The sequence below is a fragment of the Prunus persica genome, chromosome G2 (assembly GCF_000346465.2).
Source record: "Prunus persica cultivar Lovell chromosome G2, Prunus_persica_NCBIv2, whole genome shotgun sequence".
In the NCBI taxonomy this organism is placed as follows: domain Eukaryota; kingdom Viridiplantae; phylum Streptophyta; class Magnoliopsida; order Rosales; family Rosaceae; genus Prunus; species Prunus persica.
This window is the reverse complement of record NC_034010.1, coordinates 20830607-20842523: the sequence shown is the minus strand read 5'-3', so window position 1 is coordinate 20842523 and position 11917 is coordinate 20830607. Positions and strand designations below refer to the sequence as shown.

General features: G+C 36.3%; 3 protein-coding genes across 3 annotated transcripts; all 3 read left to right on the top strand.

Annotated features, from left to right (window-relative positions):
* Positions 1354 to 2525, top strand: LOC18785016 (probable xyloglucan endotransglucosylase/hydrolase protein 27). Its single transcript, XM_007219781.2, has one exon. The coding sequence runs from the start codon at positions 1552 to 1554 to the stop codon at positions 2194 to 2196; it is 645 nt and encodes a 214-aa protein (XP_007219843.1). The 5' UTR covers positions 1354 to 1551; the 3' UTR covers positions 2197 to 2525.
* LOC18784925 (RING-H2 finger protein ATL7) lies at positions 5374 to 7777 on the top strand. Its single transcript, XM_007218366.2, has 3 exons — positions 5374 to 6148; positions 6749 to 6846; positions 7068 to 7777. Exons 1-3 carry the CDS (start codon positions 5993 to 5995, stop codon positions 7423 to 7425), a joined length of 612 nt encoding a protein of 203 aa, XP_007218428.1. The 5' UTR covers positions 5374 to 5992; the 3' UTR covers positions 7426 to 7777.
* On the top strand, positions 8481 to 11913 carry LOC18785089 (protein-ribulosamine 3-kinase, chloroplastic). Its single transcript, XM_007218267.2, has 9 exons — positions 8481 to 8690; positions 9151 to 9304; positions 9433 to 9523; positions 9630 to 9704; positions 9786 to 9874; positions 9975 to 10093; positions 10661 to 10801; positions 11153 to 11229; positions 11487 to 11913. The coding sequence occupies exons 1-9, from the start codon at positions 8591 to 8593 to the stop codon at positions 11631 to 11633; spliced, it is 993 nt and encodes a 330-aa protein (XP_007218329.1). The 5' UTR covers positions 8481 to 8590; the 3' UTR covers positions 11634 to 11913.

Sequence of the window (11917 nt, the reverse complement as noted above, 5' to 3'; positions counted from 1 at the left end):
GGATCCCACCTCTATTAGAGCAAAAAAACTTACATATAATTAAGATAACACTATTTTGCTATTCTCCACCAGTAAAACAAAGACACATAAAAAAGTTATCCTATATGTCATTTATTGGATAGGGATAGCAAAAAGTGATATTCCCGTAACATAAAAATTTCTCATATTAGAAATATGGTACACAAGTTGGTCTCTATAGATTATTTCCGTAATATTTATGTCTGTAAATCACAATTTACATTTAATTTCTCAAGATATTTAGAATGGATGATCGTTTCCCATTAAAAGGATGGCCTTGGGTAGTTGCTGTCTTGCAAAAGGGTGTTGACCAGATGTTACTATTTGAAATTAGATATTCATCCTTTTTGTAAATTACAGTTGAACACATATGTAAATCGTATTAACATGAAGGTAAGAATTTTTACTTTCAAAAAAAGAAGTAAGACTCTCTTTGTAATAAAATTTGGTGTTTACTTTTTAAGAAGTTAAGGGTTGTTTGGTATCCTAATTGGATCTAATTTTATAAACTCAAAACCACAAAAACCCATTTTATAAACCTGTTTGGTAGGCCTACTTTTAAAAACTCAAACTCAAGAAAAACTCAAAAACCACCCCATTATTAAATATAAAAAAAAGAGTGGGGTTTTATAGTTTCTCTCTCTCTCTCTCTCTTTGTTAATTTCAATTTGGGAATCTAGGGTTTATAATTTTATGATTTTAATTTCAATTTTTTTAGATCTTAAAAATAGTTTGGAGTTCAATACCAAACAAGTTTTTAAATCTTAAAATCACTATTTGAAAACTCATATTTTAAAAAAGAATTATAGTTTTTGAATTTACTTTTTTGAGTAGGATACTAAACAGAACCTAAGTTATTAAAAAAACGGTCAAACTATAAGTTTGGTCTATGTAGCTTTTAGCGATATTCCATTTTATTATATGTAGTTTTAATTGTCGTGATTTAACTTATTTAGTTTATTATTTATTGCAATTTAAGTGAAATTACTTAATTCTTTCAACAACAAAAAAATCGACAAAATTAGCATGTGAAGGCAATGTGGGAGGTGTTTTGCGCTTCTAGAAAATCCATCTTAGCCTTACATATGCTACTTGCATTCTAATTCTATTGAAAAATTTGACAAACAAGGGATTTATAACTATGCACTTGATGTTCTATGTTTAATTTTTCTTTCTTTCAATATCACTTGTATAAATAAAATTAAAAATAAAATGCAGACATTATCCTTAAATCGCAACAGTTGGTAATAGTTTTATTTTGTCAAACACTTGGTAAACTAGTTATTTTGCAACTCTTGGTGAAATTGTAGGATCATAATCATAATCATAATTTCAATGGTTTTCTATTTTCTCTTTGGCTGGAAATAATGATAAATATATCCTTAAAAAAATTGTTTTGTAAATCTTTCTGCATATTTAAATAAATAAATAAATAACAGAAAAAAATGGGCACAAAAACTTACATATATTAGATCTAACGCTCCCGCCATAGTCATCACTCTCAAGCTCTCTCATTCTATATTCGCATCTTCAATGGCAGACCCAGCGCTACACCCAGAGACCCCAACCCACCACCAAACCCAACCCCTCAAGCAAATCGCCATAGACTACACCCCGGAGGCCTGTACACACTGCCCAGACGCCAACACCATCACCCTCACCTACGACCACCGCGGCGGTGCACGGTGGCGCACCACCACAAGGTTCCTCTACGGCACCTTCAGCTCCCTCATTCAGTGCCCACGTGGCAACACCAGCGGCCTCAACTTCAACATCTACCTCTCGTCCCTGGAAGGTGACAAGTCACAGGACGAGATTGACTTCGAGTTTTTGGGCAAGGACAGGACAATTGTGCAGACTAACTATTACACTGGCGGCACAGGTAACAAAGAGGAGTTTCATGATCTGGGTTTTGATTGTTCTGATGGGTTTCATTTGTATGTGATCAAATGGGGTCAGGATTTGATTGAGTGGTTGGTTGATGGGAAATTGGTGAGGGTAGAGAGGAAAAAGGGTGAGGCTTTTCCTCACAAGCCTATGTATTTGTATGCTTCTGTTTGGGATGCTAGTTATATTGAGGAGGGGAGGTGGACTGGCAAGTACATTGGGTGTGATGCGCCTTATGTTTGCCTCTATAAGGACATTCATGTTCCTGTTGGAAGTGCTGTGGAGGGTTAAGGTTTGTTTGGGTTTTGGCAAAGTTGGGTGCTTTGAAAATCTGAATTAAATGGTGGGTTGTTGGTTTTATTTTTTGATTGGTATGGATGATGGAAGGAAGGAATTGATGCTATGGGCATGTTTGTTTGCCAGATTGGGAAAATGGGTTTGTTGTTGATTTTGTGCAACTGTGTTGGATGTTATGCATTTGTTTTTGTTCTGCCTGATATGGTGGACAGAGGAAATGGTGTTTTCTGGTGTCAAAGTGGATGCTGGCTTGTTTGACCTCGGGGGATGCCCTTTTTTTTTTGTACTAAAATATTTCTTAATGGTAACTTTTTTTCCTTTAAGTTTGTTGTGGATACCTTTTACTTTAATGTGTGTGTGTATATATATATATATATATATATATATATTTGGATTTAGAACTGCCTTTCTTTGTCAAAATATATGTGATTTTGCTTGGAGCAGAGAAGAAACTTAAAGTACATGTATATGAATGGATGGTGACAAATCAGTGCGGTTGGAAAAGTTGGATGAGTTTTTATTTAGCTGAGAAACAGAGATCGATGGGAATGAATTAGTTGCAGTTTGTTGTGTGTCTTGATCCCAAGAGTGACACAAAGTACATATGCTGACTCTTAAGTAGTAAAATGGTCACTTGTGTAGTTGGTGTGGTGTGGAAAAATATGAAATATCCAATAGGATTTGGCTGGCTGTTTTGACATTGATAAGGCCACGCAAAATAGTGATGTAAGATGAGATTTATTCTTAGTTGACTTCAAAAGTGGTATGTTTCTGATTGATTTTGTACCTACGCATGTGTTTTAGCCCTGTTGTCTATCCATGGGACCATGTTTGATTTTCTTGACAATAAGTTTATCCTCATCCCACTTGCACACTACATACTTTTAATGCTGCTAATGGGAAGGCCACCTTCAAAAATGTAACTTCAGAAGGATTTGAATTTTTTATGTGAAATTTTACTGTTTGGTGTGTGTGTCTGTATGTGCACTGGGTTTACTGTTTGACTATATTTTTTTTTTCTTTTCTCTATTGAAAGATTGGTTCTTTTCATTGCTTATGTTGTTGTCTGCTTTCTGATGACAGTGTTGTTACTTCGTTGGTTTTCTTTTCATTTTGGGAACTTTTCTATTGAAAGTTTTACTGTAATGACAGGTAATTTAAATTTAGATTTTGAAAAGCTTTCTCTTCTATTCATTTAGTGCCTCATGTAGTTGCCTTTGAATTTTTGCAATTGTGACATGAATTTGAGAGCATTTGTGTTCTGTGCACTTTTCTTCTTCTTCTGTTTATGGTGACTCACAGGGAGCCTTGAATTTTGTATGGAAGAAGGTGCACAGATTGGTTGGTGCACTTTAGTTTGGCTGTTTCTCTTTGGAAATGGCCATTTCTTTAGTGCAGAAATCACTAACAACAAAGAATGATTGCTTGAGTGACCTATAAGAATAGAATTGGTATAATTCCAAATATATTGGAAACCCACATAGAAGAATAATAACTGTAGCAGCTGAAGGCATGAACCTTTTTCATTTCATTGGCCTGGCTTAAGCAGATGCATGTGCAAAGAAGCTGCATACAAGTTTTCCCAATTATTTTTCTTTTTGTGTGCCTTCTAAGTCATCCTTTGGCAAGTCTGAGGAAAATAGCTAAGCAAAGAAATTATTGACATAGAGAGCATTGCCCTTTGTTCAATTTGAGGAAAACTTAATCCTACATGTCTTTTTTCTGTCACTTCAACTTGTTTAGGAATTTAGGATGAAAACTTTCATAGTTTCTTCTATGAAAACGCATTAACCATACATATGGAAAGTTACCGCAAATGCCCTTCAACAGTGGACCTGAAACAAAGGTTAAGACTTGAGAGACTGGAAAAACTACTGAGAGCATGAGGTGAGAAAAATTGAGAGGAAATAGAAATTGCCAAAGTGAGATGAAGTCAATTTCGGTAGGCATGAGTGGTGCAAATTTTTTTTTATATAGAAATGATATTATATTTTAATCGAATTTAAACTAAACTAGAGGTGTGGGATTTGAACTTGAGTACAAAGTAGGGAGTACATTCGTTCTAGCCAACTTCAGCCAACTTCACTCGCTATAGCGAACTTGACTTAAGTTGGCTAGCCAACTTCAGTCTATGTTTACAGCTTATTACGATCTCATAACGTGCCATAGCCAAACCATTACGTGTCAACTGGTTTTGGTGGGATTCAACAATTAAATATTTAGTCTTTGTTTCTTTTTTTTCCCCCTCTAAAACAAAGTCTTTGTTTTATATTTTTTTAGGAACCGCACTTTTCTTAGAGTGCAAATAACATTGTTAGTGCAACAATGTCACAATCCTGTGTTAGAATGCAAATAATATATTGTCATTGGAGCATAAAATAATTTGTGGGTAAATGCAACACATCATATGACGTTATTAATTTACTTACTCATTATATAGATCCATGTATAAGAGTCTCATTCGATCCCACCTCCATGTGAGTGTGTTTCCGAGCATCGGCACCCAAAGACTTTTCTCCTCATGGAGCATACCACCCTATTTGTTTTTCCCTTTTTTTTATGTGCCAAAAAGTACACATATACTATATAATAGGATGGAATCATGTGTTCCATCCCAAAGATTGATTACACTATGAAGAAGATAGCTTTTTCTCAAAAGATTCATTCCCACATCGGCTCCCTTCCAATCAAACCCAAGATGAAGACATAAAGGAAAAAAAATGATGTTTCTTTAAGGTGACAAGTGTCTTTTTTTAATGCGGTTAAGGTGACAAGTGTTGGTCTTTCAGAAATCAAAACAAACAAACAATAAAGCACATATGTTAAGATAAAAAGGCCAAAAGAAGAAACACAAAGTTGGATGCTCATATGAGAATCCAAGTCCATAGAACAAGTACCTTTGACAGAGCTCCAAGTTTTCCTGCATTAGTTTTATCTACTTTGGCCTCTTAGAATTAAGCAAGTAGCAAGCAACCAACACTTCTTCCCAGCCGTTGAACTACAACAAAGACAATGATTGGAAAGAAAAATATTAATGTAATAAACTATAAGAATCCATCTTATTCTTGCCAGCTCATGACCAATGGCTGCAAAGAAAAGCGTTCCACACATTGAAATAAATTATTGGCCCTTCAATATTTGCAAAATTGCAGGAACATACATGTGAAGATACTTTTTGGACCCAATTCGAAGGCCTTATCCAGAAGTAGTATGGTTGAGAAAGCACAGAAGATGCAAAGGTAAGAGGAGCAGAGGAGCAAGGACACACACAGATTCTCTTCTTCTCTCTACCTTAAACAAACATGGGAATCTTTATAAAATCCCCTCTTTTTTGTTTTAACCGTCAGATATATAACCCCTGTTAATATTTTGTTGTTGGGTCCCATTGAAATGGACCCCATATTAATGCGAGTCCAAAGCGCAAGACAATGAACTGCCTCCTTTCCTTCCACAACTCCCTTTTCTCATCTTCAACATCTATTGAAAGCCTCCATGACTTTGTTTTAAGCTTTGAGTCTATCCAAAGCGATTGAGATTCCAAATGGCTAGCTTTGTTTGTGACTGGTCTTCCTGAATTTTGCTTTCAAAACTAGCCATTTCTTCGGTGATTCTGATCTGGGTCTTTGTCACTCTTCATTTTTTATTTGTTTTCACCATTCTTTCGTTGTTTTTAGTTATGGGTTTTCATTGTTTTAGTGGGTTTTTTTCCAGCTTCGTTTAGTTATTGGGGCTTGTGAGTCTTTGTTTTGGTTTTGGGACTTTTGGGTGAGAGAAGTAGGAATTTGCAGATATGGGTTCGGGTATGAACTTGGTCACTACTGTTATTGGTTTTGGTATGAGTGCAACATTTATAGTATTCGTTTGCACAAGAATCATTTGTGGCAGGCTAAGAGGTGGCGAATCACGGCCTATGTTCGAGATTGAATCAAGGATTGATGTTGAGCAGGTATGTCTGAATTGCCTGTCCTATATTTGTTTTCTCAGCTAGGAAATCTGATTTGAGGTAGTTTTCTGAATTATGAATACCTCTTATGTCTGTATGTATTTTTGTTTTCAGTTGAATATGCTTGAATGATTGTTTTGTAACTGGGATCAATATGTGAGTTAGCTTCTCAGTAGCTTATTTGGGTAGGCTGGTTTGTGTTTCATGATTTTCATTTGTTTTGATGGCTTGTTATGTTCTTGTTTTGATATGAACTCTGCTGTAGTTGAGAGAATCAACTCTGCTATATGTTGCAATGTACTAGTTTTCCCTAGTGTGTTGACAATACAAATTACTGAAAAGAAAGGATAAATAAAAAATGGCGTGGCCTTGAACAATAGCTTTGATATTTGATTGTTCTATTTGAATCATACAAAGAACTCCTACGTCTTCATGGTTTTTAGTTTTGATAACCCAAGAGACTGAATTGGTTTCCTTCATGCCCTTTTGCTTTTGTGGTCACTGCTACTGATGTCATTCCACCAAAACTTGAGAGTTTTTCGTGTTGTCATTGTAACTTAAGGTTTGAGCAATGGATTCTAAGGTTTCATTGTTTGCTGGCAGCCAGAGCATCAGGCCAGTGGCCTTGAACAAGTTGTGGTTTCTGCAATCCCTACCATGAAGTTTGATCATAAAGCTTTCAGCTCCTTGGAAGATGCGCAGTAAGCTTTGCAATTTATTTTCTTCTAGTGCCTAAGGAATCTCCTTTGTTTCCCACCTAACCTTAAAATCTGAATTAGTTGATTGAAAAGATCTAACATTTATTATAGCTTACAGGACGTTAGTTTGCCGCTCTTTTTATGGAATGTCCTTGAGTTTTGGTAGTCATTTCATTCCTTTTGGACGCTTGCTAGATTGAAGTTTAATCTTTATGGTCCTGCAGGTGCTCAATATGCTTGGGGGAGTACCAAGAGAAAGAAGTATTGCGAATCATGCCCAAATGTGGCCACAGTTTTCATCTCTCTTGCATTGATACATGGCTGAGGAAACAGTCTACCTGTCCAGTTTGCCGTTTGCCATTAAAAGAATCCCTTGGAATAAAACATGTGAGATCAGCAACGTTTAGCATGCCTCGATCGTTTGATGATTCTGAGGTTTCAACTGAACATTCACAACTGTGGCTATTACCTGGCTCTGAGCGTTCAGCAGGTAATGTTAGCAACCAAGGGCATTCAGAATCTGCTCCTGGAAACCCCTCCGAACCGACTCCATCTAGAGAACCAGAAACAACGCCACGATAGAATGAAAGAGTTTGATCCAGAGAACCAGTAAAAACCACATGGTAGGGCGGGTAGGTTTGATTGGAGATTCTCATACCTTGCACAGAATGTTATTATCCGTTGTAGATGGTACGAGCGGCGGAGGTTGTGCTAAATCACTGCGACAAAACTCTGAATTTTTGCGTAGCAAGTTGGAAAATGGAGCTTACAAATATAATTTGATTTCTGTATATATAAAGTTTGTCCACAGAAGTTGAATGTTCATACTCTGTTTTGAGCCATTCATTCTACTCACTATGAGAGTACATCTTTTCTACGAATTCCATAATTGAACATACCAACTTCCTGAATTCAATTTTTGCCGTTGTTTCAAGTCTGATAATTAACTGGGCCACAGGGAAAATTGGTTTCAAGTAACTAGTGATGTTGCATGATCTTGTGAGGACCAAACCCCAATTATTTTAGAGGTTACAACTACAGATGGTTTGTAAACTTAAATGAAATGTCTCATCTGGTATCATAGAATTGTAAAATGGGTTGGGTTGGTACGAGTACAGCAAAAAAATTATTTTTATACAAGCGATATTAGTGGAGCGAGTTTTAACACATAATCTCAAGTGTGCATAGATAACTGCTCTAAACCATTTAAGCTATAAATCTCTTATAAATTTAACCACAGGATTTGAGTGTAAAAGTTAGTCCGATCCCAATAAATGTGGTATGGTACAACTACAAGTAGCCATGTTAGGCCAATACATGACCTATTAAAAATGGCATGGACACGAAATGGAATGTGCAAATGCTCCACCAAATTACATGACTTTGGAACAGGTCTAGTAAGACTTCTCCCCCTACGGTTAGGTTAGAGTTATCCCAAGTTTGAGTTGCCGTCCTTTTTAATGAATGATGAATCTCAAATGAGTTTCCTTAATAAAATTAGCAAAATGTCTCTCAAAAAAATAAAATAAAATAAGCAAAATAAAGCATACACGTGGAGCACATACATGAAAGCTGTACCAAATTCCATGAAACCTCAAGTGACCATAGCGACCACATCGTTGTCTTCCCCTGCTCTCACGACGGACACGAAAAACTCCAGAAACCAAAAGAAGCTAGAGACCACATGGACAAATCCAACCGAACCATTAGTAAAAGAAGCGTGTAGAATTTTACATAGAGGGTGATAATGTTGGTACACGTTGGGCTCTTACCGCTCTCTTCCTCTTGCTTACCTTCTCTGCCTCGCCTTCCTCGACTGTCCTCCACCAAGCACAGAACTTTTGCCAGTGAGTATAAACAAAATCCCATGTTTCATTTTAGCTAATTCGAGCTCTAATGGGGTCGTTGTTTGAGTTTTTTCAAGAACAACCATGACTTAGTTGATGCAGTATGAGCCTTTTTGTGCCTATTGAATTGGTGTATTCTTATGTAGTTGAGCTAAATGTCAGTCATTTCGTGGGGTTTAAGAAAAATTATCCATTTTGTAATGAGTTCCCGGGTTTTTTTTTATGGTAGATTTGATGAAGTCTCTCTGTTATATGTGGGTTGTCTTGAATAATTGTTTTGTTTTCAATTCAATAAGTAGTCATTTGAATTTGGGGCTATTGTTGATTGCAACTTTGATGAAGCTGATTTTCACTGAAATGACAGCTTTTTAGCTGTGTTGTCATGCCTCTATGTATTAGCTGATCCTCTGTCAAGCTGAGTTGTGTTTGATTAAATTCACCAGTCATAGTTCTTTGGCAGTGGCGGTGGTGAGTGAGGATCCGGTTCGTGAATGGATTCTCTCAGAAGGAAATGCAACACAGATAACAAGAATTAGTCCAGTAGGAGGAGGTTGCATCAATCGTGCAAGTCATTATGACACTGATGCGGGTTCTTTCTTTGTCAAAACAAACAGGTTTTTGCTATCAAAATGATCACAAAAGTTGCTTCTAATTTGTTTTGGAAATTTCAGTTTCATATGCTGTTTGAATCCTTATTTCCATTTCGAAGACATAAATATGTTTAGTTAAAGCATTGAATCAGGAGCATTGGGCCATCGATGTTTGAGGGAGAGGCTCTTGGTTTAGGTGCCATGTTTGAAACTGGAACAATTCGTGTCCCTAAGCCATTCAAGGTGTGGAAGTTTTAAAATTTGTTAAATTATCAAGCCATAGTGGAATGTGAACATGAAGTCCATGACAATGCTTAAAGCTTAGATAACCTCTTCTTATGTGTTGTAGTTTGGGCCCCTACCTACTGGTGGTTCTTACATCATTATGGAATTTATTGAATTTGGTTCACGTAGAAGTAATCAGGTGAGGATGGGGAAAATTTTCATGTATTTATATAGGTGAAAACAACTTGTAATCGAATTTTAATGGTATATTGGTACTCAGTCTGTGCTAGGCAGGAAGCTTGCTGAAATGCATAAAGCTGGAAAATCTGAAAAAGGTTTTGGTTTTGAAGTTAACAACACTGTAGGCAGGTAGTCTTTCTGGATCATGTGCATGTCCGCACACACACAACTATCGAAATTCAAGGAAAATTACTCAAGGTATATGGAACTGACACACTTTCCCTTGCAGTACTCCGCAGATAAACACTTGGTCATCAGATTGGATTCAGTTTTATGGGGAGCATAGACTGGGTTATCAGTTGCAGCTGGCACTGGACCAGTATGGTGATAGTACCATTTATGAAAAAGGTAAATATTGTCTATTTTCTTGACGTCGATGGTCAATCCCAAATCATGCCTAGTTCAGCTTACCTTTTAGGAAGATGATATAATTCGATAAGTTGACTGAAAAGAAATCATGAGCTAGCACCATATCAAAGTACCTACTTCTTAGTAATCCAACTGCCCACAAGTTTCAATGGGGAGTCCAGGTCTCAACTTTCAAATAATTTCTATGGAAAATGAGAAAAATAAGAGTTTTATTTGGAGAAGTGCTTCTTCAATCACAGCAGATGTGATTATTCAACTTTAGTTTGTGAACTCAAAGTATAATTTTAGGTTCTGGCATCTTGTTTTTTTTAAAAAGAAAAAGTATCTCCGAAGAAAAGTATGAGTAAGCACTGACATGTTTTTGCATGTAAGTTGGAAACTTGTTTCTCTTTTTTCACTCGACCTTTAGTTCAATAAAACTTTCAAAATTTGAGATGCCTTTTCTTTCAATATTATCATACGAAAATACTCTGAAGATTCATTTGTAGCCTCTCAAATCATTATAAATAAAAGTTATGTTTGCTGTTGGATTATCATGTTTAACAGGACAAAGATTGGTGAAGAGTATGGGACCTTTCTTTGATAATGTAGTGATTGAGCCATGCTTGTTACATGGGGACTTATGGAGCGGAAATATCAGCTCTGACAAGAATGGCGAGCCTGTTATACTTGACCCAGCATGTTACTGTAAGTTAAAGTTAGTTCAGATATCAGTTTGCTGTCGGATAGATCACATGAAATCAAACTGTGTTGCTAATTGTTGAAGCCTAACCTATGTTTGTAGTATACAAGAAAATATGGTACTGGTACATACATTATTTCCACCCTTGATCTCGGGTATCTTCTGGGAGAGGACCAGTTGAAAGTCTGAGGCTCCCAAATCACTCCAAAACACACAGACACGCACATTTTGATTGTCTCTGATTATAAAATGATTAATGCAACATGTTTCATATAGCTTGTATTGTGAAATATAGTGTGGCAACTGCTGTTTAAAACACTAAGTGCATTGTTGTTATCATTTGCAATTTTTTATAGATGGACATAGTGAGGCAGAATTTGGAATGTCATGGTGTGCTGGTTTTGGAGGATCTTTCTACAGTTCCTATTTCGAGGTAGGTCCTTTCTTTATCTCCTCTTTCTCAAAATAATCTCTGCTCTGTTTTTTCGTCTACCTACCTGGGCTTCCAATGTTCATGCAAAGGTGTTTGAGTGAGTGGCAGTAGCACATAACTGTCAAAAGAAAAGATAAATCCAACCAAACCAACTGAAGTTGCTTCCTATTATCAACTCACATTTAAAAGTAAAGTTTAATGCCTTTCAAGCCGTTTTAATTCTTCATGTCTTCATTAATGGTTTATTGTATCCTCAGGTGATGCCCAAACAACCAGGGTTTGAGAAGAGGAAAGATCTTTATATGTTGTATCATTACTTGAATCACTATAACCTCTTCGGTTCGGGTTATCGTTCATCTGCAATGTCTATAATAGATGACTATCTTCGGATGTTAAAAGCTTAGACATTATGGAAAGAATTACTTTTAGTCATCATTGTAGAAAAGCTCATCCGTATATGTCTTTGGCATTACTGTTTCCACTTTTATGATCACCACCAATTTGTTTATCTTCTTTTAACATCCTCCTCAAACAATTATGTTATTTGAGTTGTGCAGATTTAGGTCCACTCCCCTTTCCTCTAGCAACACTTGGTATTTGAACTTGAAGCCTATTAAAAAGAATTAACATTTTATGTATACTTTATACTAGTCATGTGGGTAAAACATAAGTTTATGCTGGGTTTTTT